This window comes from Bufo bufo, chromosome 10 (assembly GCF_905171765.1).
Source record: "Bufo bufo chromosome 10, aBufBuf1.1, whole genome shotgun sequence".
NCBI lineage: Eukaryota > Metazoa > Chordata > Amphibia > Anura > Bufonidae > Bufo > Bufo bufo.
This window is the reverse complement of record NC_053398.1, coordinates 21,488,884-21,511,330: the sequence shown is the minus strand read 5'-3', so window position 1 is coordinate 21,511,330 and position 22,447 is coordinate 21,488,884. Positions and strand designations below refer to the sequence as shown.

Sequence of the window (22,447 nt, the reverse complement as noted above, 5' to 3'; positions counted from 1 at the left end):
GGTTATTGCTCGTTCCAGGGGAGGATTCTCGCTTGTATGCTTGTCGTCCAGGGGATGGTTGCCGCTTCAGTGGGCTCAATTGACTAGCGCGATTTAAATAGTCCGGCGGCGCTCGCTCCCAAGCAGCCCGCACAGCAGGTGTGCGCACACGCCTGCAGGCAAGTACACGTGGGCTGGTGCAGTGATATGACATCACCGCACCAGCCCGCGCTTCTAGGTGGAGGATCGCTTTGATCCTCCTGCCTTTGAAGCAACCGCGTACCTCTGGCACTGTAATTACAGCGCCGGAGGTACGTGGCATACAGGGGCAGGGGGATCCCTTTTGTTACCCTGTCCTTGTTATGAAAAACCTCTCTGGCCCTGCCGGAGGCGTTTAGCAAAAGGTAGAGGTAATTGGATACAACTATATTATATATATATATATATCACATTCAGGACCAATATATATGTATATTTTAATGGAGACATTATTTTATATATATATATATATATATATATATATATATATATATATATATATATATATATATATATATATATATATATATATATATATAAATAAATATAAATCTCCCCCTTCCCTCTACAGTCTCGGATTACCAGCGTCTTAAATTCATGGATGAAGTGGTCGTCAGCTGTGGGTAGAGAAGACTCTAAGGCCCCTTTCACACGGGCGAGTTTTCCGCGTGGGTTGAACGCATTGCACCCGCACTGAATCCGGACCCATTCTATTTCACATGAGCAGTGATTTTCACGCATCACTTGTGCGTTGCGTAAAAATCGCAGCAAGCTTTATTTTGTGCGTTTTTTACTCAACGCAGGCCCCATAGAGGTGAATGGGGCTGCGTGAAAATCGCAAACAAGTGCGGATGCGGTGCGATTTTCACGCACGGTTGCTAGGAGACGATCGGGACCCGATCATTATTATTTTCCCTTATAACATGGTTATGAGTGAAAATAATAGCATTCTGAATACAGAATGCTGAGTACAATAGCGCTGGAGGGGTTAAAAAAAATAAATAAAATAATTTAACTCACCTTAATCCACTTGTTCGCGCAGCCGGCATCTCTTCTGTCTTCATCTGTGAGGAATAGGACCTTTGATGACGTCACTGCGCTCATCACATGGTGATGGATCATGTGATGAATGCAGTGACGTGATCAAAGGTCCTATTCCTCACAGATGAAGACAGAAGAGATGCCGGCTGCGCGAACAAGTGGATTAAGGTGAGTTAAATTATTTTATTTATTTTAACCCCTCCAGTGCTATTGTACTAAGCATTCTGTATTCAGAATGCTATTATTTTCCTTATAACCATGTTATAAGGGAAAATAATACAATCTACACAACACCGATCCCAAGCCCGAACTTCTGTGAAGAAGTTCGGGTCTGGGTACCAGAGTCAGTTTTTTTTATCACACGCGTGCAAAACACATTGCACCCACGCGATAAAAACTGAACTGCAATTGGGTACCTACTCGCGCGGGTTTGCCGCAACACATCCGGACACGCTCATGTGAAAGAGGCCTAAGGGATTTCTTATTCAGAAACACAGTCATGGCCAAAAGTTTTTAGACTGACACAAATTTGGGTTTCCACAAAGTTTGCTTCTTCAGTGTTTTTGTCAGATGTTTCTATGGTATACTGAAGTGCAATTATAAGCGTTTCATAAGTTTAACTTTTCTTGACAAATCCATCAAGTTTATGCAAAAACTCAATGTTTCCGTTGTTGACCCTTCTGTTCAGGACTTCTGCCGTTCGCCCCGGCCTGCTGGATTCTGGGCCAAATGGTATACGTTAAACATAGGACAAAAATGTGACGTGAATCCAGCGTAACAGAAGACAATTATTTCAAGCACAACTCAATCTCTCCCCCCCCCCCCCCCTTTTTTTCTTTCTTATAGCAACCAGTCTGCTCTTCCAATTCGATCAGCAGGACAGAGGGATATCGGCTGCCTTGTCCTTGTTAACGCTTTCTCCTGAGCTAAGGAGAAGATCACTGACATGATGTTAGCAGGACATTTTGTGGCAGGACCGAAATGCTATAGAAATTGGAGTTTTGTGATTAATTTTCCTGGCCCGGAATGACTACAATTAATTGCAATTCATCTGATCACTCTTCATAACCATCAAGAGTTAATGCAAGTTGCCGCCGTTAAAAACTAAACCATCAAACTTTGTGAAAACAAATATCCGTGTCTGTCTCCAAACTTTTGGCCACGAGCGTACATTTGAGTGGAGAACCTTAGCTGATCAGTTCATCCAGGCGTACTGGAACATATCATTCTTCTCCCACAGCGCACACTGAGCAGAGCGATAATCCTTCTCTACGCTCAGGGACGTGGAGAACAGTGCGGTCCCATCCGGATATTCAGGCCACTCAGATGGCATGGTACCTGTGCATAGGAAAGAGAGGTTGAGGGCACAGTGGAGACATCGGGGCACACGTCCTGGTCGTTCTTCTCCATTTCTTACCTTCTTTGGCAAAGTGTATGTAGTATTTCCGCACCAATCTCTGAAATGCATGGTCCTCTTCTGAAGTCTCTCCCATAGCATAGTCCATTGTTCCAAAAAATCCCAGTATATCCAGTATGTGGAAGGAGAACCAGCTCTCGTAGAAGAAGAGGTTGTTGATTTTAGTTGGACGGGAAGGAGTATAGATGACCTGATAGCGGTAGACTGGACTCTTCAGAGCCTCTGGAATTACAATGCAGATTGGCGATACAGGTGGAGGATTTTGGAACATGACAGGGGTAGATTACTAGGATATGTCAGTACACCATATACATAGGATTACGGTGAACATGAATCGGCCATCATTGGTCTGCCAAATGTATGATCGACCTTTGCTGAAACTACATGTGTGTGGCATGATGGGCCATTTGCTTAAATACACACACCCCCCCCCCCCCCCCCCCCACACACACACACACAATGTACTTACCTTGCTCCCAGACACCCACGTCGCTTCTCCTACCAGCACGGCAGCCGCTGCATCTCGCCATCGTGCGGATGGGCGGGGGTTCAGTTAATAGGTGACGGGGACAAGCCTCCCTAGCATTGCGGGTGACTCTAGAGAGGCTTGTACCCGTCACCACCTGCTATTGGCTGCCGACTCATCCACGCGATGGGGAGATGCAGTGGCGGCCGTGCGGGCTTCAGAAGCTGCGCAGGTGCCAGGGAGCAACGCAAGTACGTTGTGTGTGAGGGAGCCGGGCAGGGGTGCACTTAGTCTTTCTTCTGCCTGAGGCAAAAACTGAAATGGCGCCTCTCCCTCCCTAATGTCAATTTCTTAACCTAACCCCTTCCTTTCAGCCCATGACCCTTCGGTTGCGATCACCTCACCTGGCCTCATTGGTGGTGCACCCCTGAACCTGGGCATATGGGGGGCATTTCAGGGGTTGGATAACCCCCTTTAAAGACCAGGGAGTCAGTTTTTATTTTTAAACAGATTCCCCCAGTAGGCCATTTTAGGCTGGCGGGCTTACGACACGGATGATGACTTTTTTTCCTGTAATTCTCTGCACAGCAGGTAGAGGGCAGCATTGCTCTGCAGGGAAAATCTGTTAAGGATGCTAACAGTGCTTAAAGGGGGATCTCCATGAATTAATAAAATTACTGAAAATACCTAAATATTACTTTCTTATAAGCACTTTACCAAATGGCTTTCATTATTTATAATGGCTTGTTGGGGGGAGGGGCGATGGCAATCATCAGAGGAACTAAAATGGCCGCTGCACTACTAGCACACACAAAACCCGTCCTAATAACACAGCTGGAACGGGATACTTCAAGGCTTCAATGCAGTTAGCTAAAGAGCTCACTCAGCCCTCCTACCTACTCTTGCTGTTATAAATTATGATTTTACTGTAGTAATGGAGTGAAGTGGAAGTACAGAGAGGGGGGGGGGGGGGGCTAACAAGCAGTAGTGCTTATATGCGGAGTCCACTACCACAGCCCCACTATAGACTGCCTTGTCCGTCCTCTCTGTACTTTCACATTGCTCCCTTACCACACACAGTTGATATATTATCAGCTATATGTAAGCCTTCTTGAAGTATACTGTCCCAGCAGTGGTATTAGGACGGGTTTTGTGTGTGCTAGTAGAGCAGAGGCCATTTTAATTCCCCTGATGAAATCAAGCCATTCTAAATAATGAAAGCGATCTGGGAAAGGGTTTATAATAAAGTAATATGTCGGTATTTTCAGTAATTTTACTAATTCCCATAGAATCCCTTTAAAGAGGACTGGTCACCACAAAATGCAATCTGCAGGCTGATATATTTGTGGGTAAAGATTTAGTGAAACTTGTGAAATTACATTTATATCTTTGGTTATTCTAACTTAAAGGGGTTTTCTGAGACTTTTATACGGATGACCTGCTCTGTGCTGCAACAGCCTGCCTTAGTGTAATAATTGTGAAAATAGCCTCAATTGTGGAATTTTTGTGCAGATAAAAAAAAATATTATAATCTCATCTACTCTTCCGCTCCATGATGTGTTGGCTGTGGAAAAGTCTGTGCTACATGTGCTTCACCGCTGCTTGATAGGTCGTCAATATACCTGCAGCTTGATGGGCAAGGACGTTGTTAGGACATGAAGCTCTGAGGTCTGACACCATAGTCATGTAAGTCTTCTCCACGCATCGTTCAGGGTGGGAGCAGAACTCAGAGGTGGGATACAGAGCCAGGGCTTCAGCTGACAGATTTCCTCCAAATGTCTTGAGACGTGCTACAAAACAGAACAGATAGAGGACATCAAGTCACTTTTACAGCCTGCTGGAAGCACCGTGACGTCCTATAAATGTCACTTACAATTCACGTGACCCCGGTAATCTTCTTCAGACCACTTTGAGACATTGCCATAATAAGGACTGCAAAAAGACGAGCACTGCGGTCATTTAAAATGGTTACAGAAGGAGGTAATATGTTAACTTTTAAACCCTTTTAAGTTACTGTCTGTATTATAGTCCAGAGCTGCATTCACTATTCTGCAGGTTGTTGTTTTTCCTACATCAGATGACTATACGGTCCATGGTGTAAAGATAACACTCCCAGAAATGCAAACTTAGAAGCAGCAAAGGAATGCTGGGAGATAAGGTCTGCAGAATTGTGAATCCAGCTCTGGAGCATAATATAACATGACCTCTGGGGAAGGTCTTAGCTTTTTAAGGCGGTTTCCAGGATTATGATGCTTTTTTTTTTATTTGCTCCTGTATTGCTTGGTAGCTAATGAAAGAATCGTACTCACCTGCTACCTCTGCTCTAGAGTCCTGGTTCCATTTGTGATCCTCTAGTCCAGGGATGCCCAGCATGCCTGGACAGCCTACAGCTATCAGGGCATGCTGGGAGTTGTAGTTTTACAACAGCTGGAGGGTCATAGATTCAGCATCCCTGCTCTAGTCTATGGCTTCCAGCTGGTGTCATGTGCGCTGCTGCAGCCAATGAATGGCCTCAGCGGTGACATACGCCCAAACAGCAAGTCACTGCTTCTACATGGGGACATGTCACTGCTACAGCCAGTAATTGGCTGCAGCGGCGCACATGACCCCATCTGTACCCCAGCCTGAATATCGCCGAACCTAGCAATGGGGAGCAGACGAGTATGATTCTTTTATTAAGAACCACATGATAATGGGAGTTAATTAAAAAAACAATCATTAAAATCTGCTTTTTTTTTTAATGGCAACACGATAGGTTCCTTACGCATATTCGGTTTCTTGAAGGGTGGTACCAATCACATACGGCACATCGCTGTAACCCTGTAGCTTCTTCTTCCATATCTCTAGTGGAGGGGCTGGCACCACGTATCCATCCACCACAGGGAGTGGACCAATAAATTTTCCTTTCTGCGGTAGGTCACACAGGTCTTCTGCAGCCCAGTCTGGGTATCCGAACCAAGGGATAGACTAGGAGAGGCACAGGATGTTATGCACTGAAGTATTGCTATACACCCCTCTCGTTGGACTGAACCTGCATACAGTAGGAATCGTACAAAACGGGGCCCTTGGATTAGTGATCTTTCCCAGTTCGGAGTCCTCTTTAAGGGCTCATGCATACGGCCATGCCCATATTTTGGTCTGCAAAATACAGATATCTTGCGTGTACATTCTGGTTTTTCCCACTCCCATCAATAGGAAGATCTGATCCGTTTTGTGAACGAGAACAGAACAGGATAAAGTGCTAAAAATTTTGGAACCGAAAAAATAAAATAATGGAACAAGGCCTTAGGGGGTATAAAATTATACCCATGGGGAATTATAACCCTCAACATCCCTGTTTTAGATGCTGACATTCCTTTTGGGCATAACGACCTCTTACCATAGAGCATTTTAGAGTTTGACCCCTTTTACTGTAAAGAATCCTTTCCTGTAGTGATGGAAGCGCCTCTCCTTTGTATCCATGGCTCCCACTACTCTCTCTGTATTTTGCGGATTGCAGAACGCACATGAGGCCTTACCTGAAGGATTTTAGCTATGCTGAGATTCCTCAAGCACTCGGCATCCTGGCAGCCGGTGTTCTTCAGGAATATGAGGTTGTCCTTCTCTGCCTCTTCCATAGTGGCTTTAAATACGGATGATCCACTTATGCCTATGGCGCGATGAAACAGACCCTTGGCCAGGGGTGAGACCATCATAGCCCACACAGAGGTGCCACCTGCAAGAAAACAAAAATACCTGGAAGATCTCATCTGTGGAAAAACTAAAATGCAGGATGTCATTTAATATACGGCCAGAAGATAACGGGGCAGATTTGCTAATCCTATAGATAACTCTAGACCTGATCCAGATTAATCACAATGCCTGACGCTGGATAAGTCAGGGATAGACACTTTTCACTGACTATACTTTGCAAATTGCAGCATCTTGGGTCCTGTCCTGTGAAGCCATGGCCCCTTTGTCCGGCCTACAGATTAGCCTAGAACAGGGATGCCCAACCTGCTGCCCTCCAGCTCTTGCAAAACTACAACTCCCAGCATGCCTGGACAGCCTACCGCTATTAGGGCATGCTGGGAGTTTTAGTGTTGCAACAGCTGGAAGGCCGCAGGTTGAGCATGCCTGGCCTAGAAGAACATACTTTGACATGCCGCAGACATGCTAAATTCTCTCTCACTTTGCTGGTACCGTAGAACACTGAGGATCTGCCGCAGGCGAATCCACAGCATTTCAGTCACGTGTGTACATACCTTTAGGGTTTGTTCACACGTGGCAGATCTGCAGCATTCTACAGTATCGGCAAAGTCAATTTCACCCTTCACAATGGAGAGGGTGACATCCACAGCCAGTTCATTGGCGGATGCGGTCTGGGTTTATCCGCGGTCATTTCCATCCGGTGTGGACGTAGACTTCCATGGCGGTGTGGTATCCAGACAAGACTTTCTGGTACGCTGTGGGTTAGGTAGATGCAGATTAGAAGGAGATAACTGTGGTGACCACCGCCGAGTGGTGATTCTGCATCCTAGGAGATGTAGAATGGTCTCACCTGAGCTCTGACCATAGATGGTCACTTTGTTTGGATCTCCACCAAAAGATCTGATGTTCTTCTGCACCCATTTTAGAGCAGCGATCTGATCCATAAAGCCATAGTTACCTGGAGGGCGGAGAAGAAAGAAGTCTTTTTTTTTTGTGTGTGGAGTAAAATAAAGAAAAAACTACTCGGTCAGAAACATTAGAAAATAGATTTAAAATGCCTTATTAGTTAATTCTTAGCTAATAAAGAGGATCTTCTATCAGGACCCTCATCTCTCTGCCCGAGCAGAAAGCAACTACGAAGAGCTTCTTTGGTGTGGAGGACACAGGAGATCCATACATTACGTGGACAGACCATTGATTTCAATGTAAACTGTATAATGGTCCATCCCGCCGGTGATGCCTCTGCAGGGGAACTAAGCAGCTTATGCCAGGTTGTCTTAGCCTTCCCCCCCCCCTCAATAATTATGTTGGTTGCTTACACCTCCCTGCTTTACCATTGTATCTGCACGTTGAGGACACAGATACAGATGACATGTCCTGGATTTTAGGGACTGTCCCAGGAAGCCCGCCACTTGTCCCACCGGATCTCAGACGATTGGGAGGCATGTGTCTAGTACAGGGTCTGAGGGGGTGGAGCATGACACAGGAGTCAAAAGAAAACTAAAGACAAGACTTCCAGTATGATGCCCTGCAGTAGGCATAACACAATATCAGTTTTAGGCCTCACGCACACACCCGTTGCCTGGCCGTGCTCGTATTGCGGCCCGCGCCGGCCGTGCAGTCTGGAAGGAGCGATACGGAGCGCTTCTGTGGGGTTTCTCTCCGTGCCTCCGCACTGCAAAAAAAAAATAGAACATGTTCTATTTTTTTGCGGTGCGGACAGATCACGGACCAATTCAAGTTGAATGGGTCTGGATTCGTTTCCGGCATAGCCTAAAATGGCCAGTGCACCGACGGGCCCCATTGACTATAATGGGATCCGGCCTGTTTCCGGCATTAGTGCTGTGCTGGAAATATACATTTTGCACTTGTGAAAATAAAAATCGAATCTTATCAGAGGTGGGAGTTGTAGTTACCGGAGGTATTGGTGGGGGATCCATCTCTCAGCTGCGGCAAAGCCATGAATCCAAATGCGTTCAGACGGTAGTTGAAGCTGACGTGGACCATGTGACTGTGCCTGGCTAGTTCCTCACTAGGACAATACCCAGGTTCTGATCCACTAAAGATGAGAAGATATCCACCATGGATCCAGACCATAACGGGCAGGTTTGCATCATGATCCAGCGAGGGAGTCCACACATTGACATAGAGGCAATCTTCTGATCCCATCACTTCACCCGTTTCGCTCACAGGCCGCGCCTGAGCGCACATGGATTTGAACTTCGTAGCGTCCAGCGTGTTCGTCCAGCAGGTCGGCTCCTCCGGGGGTCTCCACCGTAACGATCCACTGGGGGGACTCGCGTATGGCATCCCTTTAAACATATAAATATTGTCACAGTGCGCACCACGTACTTTGCCGCATGACGTAGCCACATCGACTAAGGTGCATGCTGAATTTCCAGATAGATACGACAAACCGGCCACCACCAAGGACAGTACCACGACGCCACCGCACATGGCCGCCATAGTCTTGTACGTGAGAGCGCTGCATGATGGGTCTGAGGTATGGAAGTCCTTGTCGAAAAATGTATCCTCCTCCTCCTCTTCCGAGTTCACCAGTTGTTTAAATTCAGATTGGGAGCCCACCTCCCTCCGCGTCTTCACATGTCTGCCAGACAAAAGACAGGTTAACAGAGGAGCCACAAATATATGTATCTACGTCAATCCTCACCATCCGGCTGGGAAGGTTTGATTGGTATTAAACCGATCTGATTGGTGCACCAAATAAATTAAAGTGATTGTCCAGACTGGGGCCGATTTCTTTTAAAAATACTGCCACTCCTGTCTACAGGTTGCATGTAGTACTGCAGTTCAGTTCATTTCCCTTCAACGGAACCAGTTTACGAAACCAGAGGCGTTTTTCTAATCCAGTAGAGATATTCAGATATGCAAATAGAGTAGGATATTAAATGACCTTCCCTTATCCATATCAGATTGGGGGGGGGATCTGACTCCTGGCGCACCTATTGATCAGCTGTTCAAAGGGGCTGCAACGCCAAGACAAGCGCTCTGGCCTCTTTATACTATGACGAGCACAGCACCATGGGCTGTCTAGTGGCTGTACTTGGCACTGCAGCTCAATCCGATTCGCTGTAGAGTCCATATGACTGAAGGACGTGACAAGTAGGGCTGCAGCTATCGATTATTTTAGTAATCAAGTATTCTACCGATTATTCCAACGATTAATCAAGTACTCTAATAAGAAAAAAAATAGTTAGAACGTTTTCTATAAAAACTCATCAGCCCCCCTGCCATCAGTCTCCCCCCCCCCCCCAGTGCCATCAGTTCCCCTCCCTTCCCTTGTGCCATCAGTTCCCCTTCCCTTGTGCCATCAGTTCCCCCTCCCTTGTGCCATCAGTTCCCCTTCCCTTGTGCCATCAGTTCCCCTTCCCTTGTGCCATCAGTTCCCCTTCCCTTGTGCCATCAGTTCCCCCTCCCTTGTGCCATCAGTTCCCCCTCCCTTGTGCCATCAGTTCCCCTTCCCTTGTGCCATCAGTTCCCCCTCCCTTGTGCCATCAGTTCCCCCTCCCTTGTGCCATCAGTTCCCCTTCCCTTGTGCCATCAGTTCCCCCTCCCTTGTGCCATTAGTTCCCCCTCCCTTGTGCCATCAGTTCCCCTTCCCTTGTGCCATCAGTTCCCCTTCCCTTGTGCCATCAGTTCCCCTTCCCTTGTGCCATCAGTTCCCCCTCCCTTGTGCCATCAGTTCCCCCTCCCTTGTGCCATTAGTTCCCCTTCCCTTGTGCCATCAGTTCCCCTTCCCTTGTGCCATCAGTTCCCCTTCCCTTGTGCCATCAGTTCCCCCTCCAATGCAATTAGTTCCTCCCCCCAGTGCCACCAGCTGCCCCACCTAGCCACCAGTGCCCAGCCGCAGCGCCAGTGAACTAAAATGTCCTGACGATGTGTGTGCGTCAGGATCCAGTGCAGCGCTGTGCGGGCAGGCGGGTGACCACGGAGCGCGAGTAATAGCAAGCTCTTCACTCCCACTCCGTGGTCACATGGCACAAACAAATCATCGATGCAAAAAGGAGGAAAGGACATCAATATTTAAGTCACTTATGAGGACGACAGCAGTCTTGTTTGGTCAACAACTGTCTAAGGGCTCGTACACACGACCGCATGTATTTTGAGGTCTGCAAAAAAAAAACTGATGACATCCATGTGATATCCGTTTTACACTGTAACAATGCCTGTCCTTGTCCCCAAAATGGATAAGAATAGGACATGTTCTATTTTTTTGCAGAACTGACCTGCAGACATACGGATATGGAATGCACATGGAGTCATTGCTGTTTTTGTTTTGTTTTTTGCTTCCCCATTGAAATGAATGGTTCCGCATATGGGCCGCAAAAAAAAAAACGGAACAGACGCACACAAAAAAAGAAGTTTGTGTGTATGAGCCCTACAGCAGCGATTCCCAACCTTGTTAGGATGATGGTACCATAGAAAAATGCATCTACTTCCGAAGACCCCCTGCTGCTTTTTCAACTTGAAAATTGACCTGCGTTGTAGATTTTTCCCTTTCAATGTAAGGCCTCTTGCACATGAACGTTGTGTGCCTGTGGCCGTATTGCGGCCCGCATACGGTGGGTCTGCAATACACGGACACCGGCCCGTGTGCACTCCGCATCACGGATGGCGACCCATTCACTTTAATGGGTCAGCAATCACGGAGATGCGGAACGGAAGCACAGATCGGAACCCCACAGAAGCACTACGGAGCGCTTCCGTGGTGTTTCTGTCTGTGCATCTGCACCGCAAAAAAATAGCACTTGTTCTATTTTTTTGCGGTGCGGACGGATCACGGACCCATTCAAGCTGAATGGGTCTCGATCCGCCCCGGCCGCCGCATGGACGTTGCCTGTTCATTGGGGAACGCAAATTGTGGTCCCCAAGGCACGGAACGGATGCACAACGTTCGTGTGCAAGAGGCCTAACGGAGTGAAATCCACAGTAATGCCTCGTTCACACAAGTAAATCATGGACACGTGCTGTCTATGTTCTCCATGGACAGCACACGTACCCATCGATTTTTTATGTGTTTCGTCACACATAGTGTAGAAAAGTCAAGGGAGCAATTAATACTTTGGTCCGTGATGACAGAACACGAAGGGCATCCATGTTTGGTCTGTGGTTTTCATGGATCATTGGTAGGCATTTTCAGCCTAGCAGCGTCCGTGGAATACGGATGGCACATGGATCCTTCATGGATGAAACACGGACGTATTTTCCATGGACGGGTGAACGGGGTCTCACACCTGCAGACTGTGCTGTGAAGATGCGCAAATTCTCTGCCTGTGAACCTGCCCTCAGAGTAAGTCCACACGGGTCAAATTTGCAGCAGATACTTTCTGCAGATGAATCCACACCAAATCGCGCAGATTTCTGTCTTGCCGGTAAGTAGTATAAATAACATGGCTGATGAGAAGACTCAAACTGGGAACAAAAGGGTTAAACAGAATGGTAGACATGAAATAATAGCACGCGTTACGTAGGGTTCATATATATACGACAGGGCGCACAGAGGGATAAAGCCACCTGCAGCATGGCAATACGGTTAAATAACTAATCCTTGTGTGGGCAGCACTGGCATCATTATGGGGGAAGCCCTCGGGTGGCATTACCGGTCTGACCACATTTCGTGTAAAGCACATTCCTGCTCTACCCTTTCCATAAACCCACACATTCCTAACGTCCTCCAGCAGCACTGGCACAGATGGGATACAATTCTCCGAGGTACAATTAGAGGCCGCAGACGAGAGATTCATTAAATAATGGATCAATCAGCCAATGCTATAGGACAGTGATGGCTAACCTCCGGCACTCCAGCTGTGGTAAAACTACGACTCCCAAGATGCACACTTGCTTGGCTGTTCTCAGAACTCCATAGAAATGAATGGAGCATGCTGGGTGTCGTAGTTTCAACACAGGTGGAGTGCCGGAGGTTAGGCATCACTGCTATAGGAGGTAGACACCATAGAAGCTCCCAGAAAGGAAGATTATTGAAGGGGATGGTCTGGGCTACAGATACTGATGACCTATCCTGAGGATCGGTGGGGTCCAATGCTTCCCACCCCCACCTATCAGCTGGGCCAAATACTATACGGTGTCATACAGAGCCCCGACACACTGCAGCTCCCATTCCCTCAGTAGCGGAACGTTACCCCCACCCCGGCACAGGCACTTCATAACTTTGTATAGTATCCAGCGCCATGGCTGCCTGAAACAGCTGACCTGTGGAGGTGCCTGGTGTCAGACTCCCACCAATCTGGTATTGATGACCTATGCCGATACTATCTGTAGTCTAGATGACTCCTTGAAACATCCCTTAGGCCCCTAAAATAATTTCCTCTGTTGGGCCCAAGGAACCCCAGTCTGACACTGGGACCAGCTCAAGAACAGCTAAAAGGTCACCAAAGCTGGGACCTGCTGCCGCTCATGCACACTTCACTCCTTCAGTGGTCAGGTAAGGTCGTGAGTCTGCGGGTGGTTGGTTTAGCAGCAAGGATGAAGAAAAGGACATAAAGAATGGTGCAATCAACAGCTCTTTACTGTAGGACTACAATGCAACCATGGCTCTCCGCAGTGGTGAGTACAGCCGATGGGTTTCTCTGGGGGCACAGTGGCCACCATTCCTCCACTGGTTCCCCAGTTTCCTGCACAAAGCATCCAAAATCTTGGGAACCTGGAATTGAGCTGCACCGACAGCTTCAGCTGACCAGGCTCCACGCACAGGCTGCGCACTCCTTTTTATTACCCTGGGGAATTCATGGTCAGATGCCTTCATAATACACTATTGTAGGCCTTTTGTAAACCAGGTTTATTTACTAGCAAAGGACACTAAGCCCAAGTGTAAAGAAGGGTGGATATTACATTATTAAATGCCAGGGGCCCTAGACATAACCATTAATGAGCTATTCCCACCTGGGACATTTCTGGCGTATCCCTGTCCAGTCTCTGAGATCCACTCCCGTCCAAAGAACGAGGCCCTATTGTGACGTCACTGCTATGGGACGTCCCTTAGTGGTAAGTCAATAGGTGGTAACTCATGCACGGCTTGCTCTCCATTCATTTTGGAGCCCCATTCTTGAGATATGAGCAGGTCTCAGAGATGGGACCCGCACCCATCAGATATTTTTGACACAGAAGGGACTGTGGGAAACAAGATTCTCTGGTCTGAGGAAACCAAGTGTCACGATCACCCTCGCTGGAGTTCACGGAACATGTGGATGTGGCTGGGTGGCCATTACAAAAACGCTTAATGTAAATAACTAGTATTCCCCAGTAATACCTCAACACTGCCACCACTAAAGGTCCCTTTAGATGGGACAATTCAGCAGGCAATTGTTGGGAAAGAAGTGTTGCTCCCTGGCAAGCCCCGCTAGTCAGTGGAGGAAACTACTGTATTTACATGCAGCGATCTCCTCCACAGTAGGGGGAGCAGTGATCGCTATTGCCGTCGCTTGTCCCTATACAGACTCGTTTGCCAGCAACCGTACGACTTGCCACTGGCAAAGGACGATTTAGGTGCCTACACAAATTATTCAATTACCTTACGAACAAGCGCTTCGCTCGTTCATCGCGTAATCAGCAGCACCTTTACACCGCCATATTATCGTTAATGAGCGTTCCTATGAACATGGGCAATCTCGGCCCATGTAAAGGGCCCATTAGGTTTGTTTCGACAGCTCACATTCTTAGGGCTCATGCACATGACCGTATGTATTTTTCGGTCCGCAAAATACGGATCCGCAAAAAAAATCGAATAAAATGGATGACATTAGTGTTGGATTGTTGTTGGTTTTTTGCATCTCCATTGTAACAATGCCTGTCCTGATCCGCAAAACTGCATATGGACCTGTAAAAAAACGGAACGGAAAAAAATACGTTTGTGTGCATGAGCCCCTACAGGAAGCCTTCAGTTAATGCGGGTTTACACGTCCCTTCCCGACAATCGGCTGCTTGCTCAGTGAAGGAGACTGCGCATTTACATGCAGTGATCTCCTCCACAGTAGGAGGCTGAGGGATCGCTTGTCCCTATACAGAATTGTTGTTTCTGAGCAGCAGAGCGCTGTTTAGACCACATGATCTGCTGCCCAGAAATGATAATCGGTGGTGCCTGCACAAATGATAGGATCCCCCGATGAACGAGCGTTTCGCTCATTCATCAGGCGATCGGCGGCACATTTAGATGGGCAGATTGTCGGGGACGAGCTTTTGTAGGAACGTTCATTCCCGATAATCCACCTTTACTCCCTCCTATCTCCATATAATCCCAGTGTAGAGAAAGTGAATACAAGGCACTTATTAATGTATTGTGATTGTCCATATTGCTTCCTTTGCTGGCTGGATTCATTTTTCCATCACATTACACACGGCTCGTTTCCATGTAATCCTGCAGCAGTGGTCATGCTTACACATTATGGTAAAAGGCGCCTGGGAAGGAAAGCCCTTTATTATGCCCTCCATCATGAACACTGTTTGACCCTTGTTCACAGTTTTACCACAGCCAACTAAGGATGTGATACATGGGGAGGGGGGTTGGCTTATGTTGTCACTCAATTATCTCCCAGGATACTGGGGGAGGAGTTATGTGCACTGTATAAACTTGATGTGTGTGTGTGTCAATAAAGTTCAGTTCATGGTTTACCCAGCAATAGGCCTCGGCTGATGTGTGGGATGATTTCACGCCTGACAGGATTATTTACGATCCAAGCAGGAAAAGGGGGACCGGTGACGGTGGCAGGTCACCAGACAGTGTCAGAGACTTATGCTTTTTCCTATAGTTTGCAAGCACGACCACCGCTGCTGGATTGTCGAATGGTCGTAACCATGGAAATGAGCAGAGTATAATGTGATGGAAAAACGAATCAAGCCAGCAAAGTAGGCAACATAGACAATCACAATATGAAAACTTGATCCAGAGAGCTCTGGGCCTCAGATTGGGCCAAAGGGTTCACCTTCTGACAAGACAATGCCCATAAGCACAAAGCCAATACAATACTGGGACGGCTTTGGGGCAACCCTGTAAGAGTAGCAAGTGTCTTACCACAAGGGTTAGCAATAGCAGATACAATGACAAGATTTGCAGAGAAAATCTAAGTAATTTTTATGTTGTAAACAATGGCTGGTTGGCACTCAATATTTGGGGTTGCATAGATCACTGTGCCAACCAGCCATTGTTTACAATATCGATTTTTCTCACACAAAGACATAGGGGTGAGTCTGCTGGAGTGTGCACCGTACCGTGTTGAAGTGAGATTTGAGCCACTGGAAAACATATATATATATATATAGTTATATTAATTTTTATGTTTACTTGAAAGTTGAGAGAAATGCCCCGATACAGCAGACATTACCATGCCTCCCAATGCTCCTGGATCTGACAAGATAGACCCAGATTTTGGTTCCAGGAGGGCATGTCCTATCTATTGCTGTATGGAGGCATGGACCCGAAAGCCCACGGAAGCACTTTGTAGTGGATTCCCCAGATTTGGACAAAAAAAAAAAAAGGTAAAATAATATCCCAATACTATGAAAACCTTTTACTACCTTGGGTAAAAAGGACGGCAAAGGTCTAAAAATTACGGTTTCCTCCAAAACAGTAGTATAGGGAGGAAAGGCAGAAAAGGCCTGAGTCTTAAAGGGCTTCTGTCACCCCCAAAACAATTTTTTTATTTTTTTTTGGGCTTGTTAAAATCCTTATTTAACGACTATTCCCTATATAGGGCTCTTACCTTTGTCTGTGGCTTTGTTTCCTTAAAAATCGATCATTTAAAATATGCAAATCACTTCACTACCTGTTAGTAGGGCGTCTACTTGCTGGTAGCCGCCGCAAAAAACCGCCCCCTCCTCCTGTTGATTGACAGGGCCAGCGAGCGCTCTCCACCTCCAGCTGGCCCTGTCAGCATTTCAAATCCCGCGCCTGTCTTCATTCGGCGCAGGCGCTCTGAGAGTAGGACGCTCGCCTCCTCAGCACTCCCTCAGTGCGCCTGCGCCGATGACGTCACCGAAAGAGAAGCCGGAACAGCCTGCTGGAGAGCGGTAACGCTAGCGTGAAACTAGCCTAACCAACATATGCACAATACTTTTACACATGTTATGGAGACTCCTCCAAAACCAGCTTATCACACATGGCCGTCAAACCTCTAGTATAGAACTGTGGCAGTCTACAAATTCTAAATTTTTCGTGCTTTTTAGATTTAAAGAAAGCTTTCAAACACAGAAGAAAACCTGAAGATTAACAGGAATTCAGGACATGCAGGAATTCTATCATCCAGCTCCTCAGGACTAGTACCGGACTTGTGGGTCTTGAGGCGTTAGAAGGGTGGGCTTGACCAGAATCGCCTTGTGATTTCTCAGAGCACCAGATCAGATGGCCCAACACCGTGCAGGATGGCCTGGCTGCCTACTTCTGTAGCCTAGCTCTCCATCTGCAAGAGGACCCACTAGGCCAGTGATGGCTAACCTCCAGCTGTGGTGAAACTACGACTCCCAGCATGCTCCATTCATTTCTATGCAATTCTGAGAACATCCAAGCAAGTGTGCATCTTGGGAGTTGTAGTTTTACCACAGCTGGAGTGTCGGAGGTTAGCCATCACAGCACTAGGAATACCACTTCCCCTATTCTAGCCTGCGAGTGGTCCGCGCCAGAAATGACGTCACTAGCGATCCTGCTCATGCTCAGACTACACTAGGCAGGGTGGTGGCCATCTTGGATACCAGCCAATGCCATTCAGCGTGGTCTGCATGAAAGCCACCAGACTAGACCAGAGCCGCCTGGCACGGCCACAGCGACTCCCACCACAGGGCAAGGGACTAGGAGAACAAGACAGCTCCCACAAGAAACCTACACTGCTACGGGATAGGTACTTTACAGTATAGTAGACCCAGAACTTCTCCCGGTGTGAACTTCCAAATATCTGCTAAGGGAACCAAAGCTCCGCCAGGACATCCTATCCGGAGGACAGGAAACCTGCAGGAGGTGTGGTGGAGGTGTGAATGATTTTATCTTCTCAGATTTCCTATCCTGGATGGGAGGACCTACTCGCAAGGGTAGTCCTGCCGTCATTGAATCCCCAAAAATACACCGTTTTTAGAGATTCAACAGTATCAACTTGTCTGAGAGCTAAAATGTAATGTGAACAGCCCTATCAGATCCTAATCAGCTCATGTCCAGGGCAGACCTGGGGCCATTTGTTAGGTCCCTGTCTGCCACAGCAACTTGGCACTCTACAATCACATTGCAGGGGTGCCAATCGGCTTATAGAGGGAGCTCCTCTAGGGGGTGACACAGTTGCTACTGCATCTAAGGGAGTTTCATGGTCATTGACAGACTATCAAAAGGCATAACACCACCTTCTATTAGAAAAAAAAATGAAACAAAATACGATAAAAAAAAAAAAAATTGCATTAATTATCCTTTCTGTGCCCCCCTTCAGCTTGTTCACAGGGTGCAGCGTGTACTACACCTGATCAGACCCAGATGTCAAAGTTTGGCGCCTGGCAGACGAGCGATTGGAAACCAGCCCCCTTTTTCCAGCATGACTTATGTACGGCGGAGGTCCGGTCCCCAAACATGAAGCCCGCTCACACGTGCAGCGGGCGCCATTGCTGCCGGGTTTCTGCTATTTTAAATAGCAGAGACCCACGGCACATGTATGCGATCAGTCATAAGGCTGATCGCATACATCTTACCCTTCAGATACCGTGGTCAAATGTGACCACGGCATCTGATCAGACCGGAAGCGGAAGTCCCGTGCTTCCGATCCGGTAACAGTGTTCCCCGGCTGAGATCGGGGAACCTGTTACTTCTCTGAAATAGGCCGAAGCCTCAAGCAGGCTTCGGTGCCTATTTCAAGAATATACCAATAGAGGCCACTAGGTGGCATCACTGTATTGTTATATTCCAAATCAAGTGTTCAATAATGGCTATATAGCCATTAATAAACACTATGGGCAATTGAATGATTACCAGTTATTGTCACCCAAGGTGACTTAAAAAAAGTTAAAAAAAAATTACAAATAAAAAAAAAAGTTCAAATCATCCCACTTTCCTTAAAATAAAAATGCTTAAACAATAAAAAAAAAATAAACATCATGGGCATCGCGGCATGCGGAAATGCCCATACAATTAAAATATAACAATATTAATGGCATAACGGGAAAAAAAATAAAAACAGCCAATTTGCCATTTCTTGTCACTGCAACTACCCAATAATTTTTTTTATAAAACGTGATCAAGAAGTTGCACACACTGAGTCACCGAAAAGAACAGATCGTCGCGCAAAAAATGAGCCCTCACACAGCCCCGTACACATAACTACAAAAAAGTTATAGGGGTCAGAATATGGTTATAATTTTTTTTTTCCCCCTCAAAGTCTTTTTTCAGTATTAAAACGCAAGAAACATTATACAAGTGTGGTATCGTTGTAACCGTACTGACCTGGAGAATGAAGATAACAGGTCAATTTTACCGCATAGTGTACAGTGTAAAAAATAAAAACCTTTCAGAATTGCGTTTTTTTTTGCCCAATTCTACCCCATTTGGAATTTGTTTTCCGCTTCCTACTACATGGTATGCAACCGTAAATGGTGCCATTAGAAAGTACAACTTGTCCCGCAAGAAATAAGACCTCATAAGGCTATGTGAATGAAAAAATAAAAAAGTTAGGACTATGGGAAGGCGGGGAGTGAAAAACTAAAATGCAAAAAAAAGGTAAATCCCAGGGTCCTCCAGGGGTTATAGTGGACCCTTCCATACAAGTGCAAAGCTTGTTCACAGGGTGCAGCATGTACTACACCTGATCAGACCCAGATGTCAAAGTTAGGCGCCTTGCAGACGAGCGATTGGAAACCTGGATTAGATTAAACAGACACACATTATTGGAGTCCTCGTGTCTGTTTGTCCCGCAGGTGAGCTCATCAGAATAAATGAATCTTGCAGGAAAACAGGACAAAGTTTAGAACATGCTGCTAGCCCCTCTCCACGCGCCCATGTGAATATACCTCAATGGAACGGGTCAGCGTTCAGTCTAAGCTTTGACAGCACCCAGACAGAAGCGTCGTCCATCTAAAAAGTGGCCTAAACCATCCAGTACTAACACGCAAGTCACAAAGAGGTGACGAAGCAGCCAATAAACCTCTCCGCCAGGCTGTGAAGACAGACAAAACGTGACACCTGGCAAGATGAACTTCAGTCCCAGATTAGCCCATTCCCCAAGTATCTGGTAATAAATTCAACGTGACCCTCGAGATTTGCTGTAGGACCTATAGTATAGGAGTCAGTTTGGGATACAGAATCCTTAAAGCTTCGCAGCGTGCTCCATAATATCCTATAAACACGCACAGTTCCACCCTTTCATTGCGCTGGCAGTGAAAAGGTTAATCCTTTAGAACAAGTCGCCGTATTCACTGCCTTAACATGTACCGCCATATCCCCCCCCCTTCAGAATAAAATACTTACTTGTCCCCGGCCATGATGGAGTGTTGTATGAAGGCACAGCTTCGCTCTGCTCCTCCCTGCCTCGCTGTAAGCTTTGGGGCGAGACCCAACCTTTGTTCTGTACTCGCTGTGTTTACAAACGCCACCTTATGACAGAGGACAGGTTTTTTTCCATTCTCTTTAAAGACAAGTTTTTCTTGCCTTTTATATTTTCCATGCTTTTTTTTTTTCTCTATAGAGGGATCTATGGAGAAAACATCTGGGGGGGGAAATAAAAAAAAACCAGAGGGGCTCTCTCCCTCCCACATCTGTTAGGGTATGGCTACATGGCGATTTTTGGCGCATGCCCAAGTATCACAGTGTAGCAAGGCAGCCATAGGAACGAATGGGGTCACAGCGCCACTCGCACGTTTGCTGCTAGCCCAGAATCGCAAAAGTCCAACCTTAGTTCAAAATGTTTGACCTAAAATAACTTGGTATTAAAGGGAGACATTTCCTTAAAGGGGTATTCCCATCTGAGACAATAGGGGCATATCGCCTACACCAAGAAGGGAGCGGGGAAGGTGGTGGCCGGAGGACCCCGGGTTTCACAGGGTCCGGCCACCACCAAGTGCTCTCCCCATACATAGTACTGAATGGGAGCGCACTGCGCTCAGCTATTTTCGGCGGCCCCATAGAAATGAATGGAGGGCGGCTGCGCATGCACAGTGCGCACGCCACAACTTTCGGGCCTCCATTCTCAGTGTAGTGGGACCCGCACCTATCAGACAATGCGAGCATATCCTAGCGATATGTCCCCATTGTCTGAGATGGGAAAACCCCTTTAAGTGTATTTTATCTACATTCACCGTACAGGTAACTATAAGCTATTGTACTCTGTAATCAGCCGTTTCAGGTTAAGAAGAAAACAGGAAGTGCAGAGCGTTCCTCTGGGAACGGATCCCAGAGAGGAGGGGAAGACGACAGTTTCATCTAGGAGTGAATCTAGAAAAGAAGAGAACAAAGATATGAAGGCAAAGAAGGAAAAGCAATGGATCTCACAGAGAGAGGAAAACTAGTATTTTTTTTTACAGGGTACAGATGCCAGGTAACTTTCCTTTTGGATGGATCCCAGAGAGGAGAGAAGAGCACTGTGGTGGGAATGGATCCCAGAGGAAACAGTGTTACTTAGACAATGGATCCCAGAGATGGAAGGATACAATGTTCCTCAGACGATGGATCCCAGGGATGGAAGGATACAATGTTCCTCAGACGATGGAACCCAGGGATGGAAGGATACAATGTTCCTCAGATGATGGAACCCAGGGATGGAAGGATACAATGTTCCTCAGACGATGGAACCCAGGGATGGAAGGATACAATGTTCCTCAGACGATGGAACCCAGGGATGGTAGGATACAATGTTCCTCAGACGATGGATCCCAGGGATGGAAGGATACAATGTTCCTCAGACGATGGATCCCAGGGATGGAAGGATACAATGTTCCTCAGACGATGGATCCCTCCCAGAGATGGAAGGATACAATGTACCTCAGATGATGGATCCCTCCCAGAGATGGAAGGATACAATGTACCTCAGATGATGGATCCCAGAGATGGAAGGATACAATGTTCCTCAGATGATGGATCCCAGAGATGAAAGGATACAATGTTCCTCAGATGATGGATCCCAGAGATGGAAGGATACAATGTTCCTCCTAAACAATGGATCCCAAATGGATGCAGTTATTCATAGTAACCAGACTATTTTCTAACCTTAAATAACACCGCGCAACAATGATTTTGCTACTGAGGGAAAAACATGTGTTTTATACTAAAATGAGCTTGCCGATTCCAAATATAAACTCGGAATTTGCCTGACATGTCTAGATTTTAACCCCTTAAGGACCCTGGGATTTTCAATTTTTGCGTTTTCGTTTTTTACTCCCCGCATTCCCATAATCCTAACTTTTTTATTTTTCCATTCACATAGCCTTATGAGGTCTTATTTTTTGCGGGACAAGTTGTACTTTCTAATGGCACCATTTACGGTTGCATACCATGTAGTAGGAAGCAGGAAAAAAAAATCCAAATGGGGTAGAATTGGTAAAAAAACGCAATTCTGATAAAGGTTTTTATTTTTATTTATTTTTTACACTGTACACTATGCGGTAAAATTGACCTGTTATCTTCATTCTTCAGGTCAGTACGGTTACGATACCACACTTGTATAATTTTAATACTGAAAAAAAAAAAAATTTAAAACCTTTGAGGAACATTTAAAATTTTTAATAACCATATTCTGACCCCTATAACTTTTTTTGTAGTTATGTGTACGGGGCTGTGTGAGTGCTTATTTTTTGCGGGACTTATCTGTTCTTTTCATTGATACCAA

At 46.5% G+C, this 22,447-nt stretch overlaps 1 protein-coding gene across 1 annotated transcript; it reads right to left on the bottom strand.

Moving 5' to 3' along the window:
• Positions 1-1,540: 1,540 nt before the first annotated feature.
• Positions 1,541-20,204, bottom strand: LOC120980227 (para-nitrobenzyl esterase-like). The gene is made up of 9 exons (XM_040409182.1): positions 20,095-20,204; positions 8,549-9,240; positions 7,483-7,590; positions 6,461-6,657; positions 5,707-5,909; positions 4,816-4,874; positions 4,565-4,732; positions 2,477-2,698; positions 1,541-2,397 (listed from the first exon to the last, which is right to left on the bottom strand). Exons 1-9 carry the CDS (start codon positions 20,106-20,108, stop codon positions 2,255-2,257), a joined length of 1,806 nt encoding a protein of 601 aa, XP_040265116.1. The 5' UTR covers positions 20,109-20,204; the 3' UTR covers positions 1,541-2,254.
• Between the last annotated feature and the right edge of the window lie 2,243 nt (positions 20,205-22,447).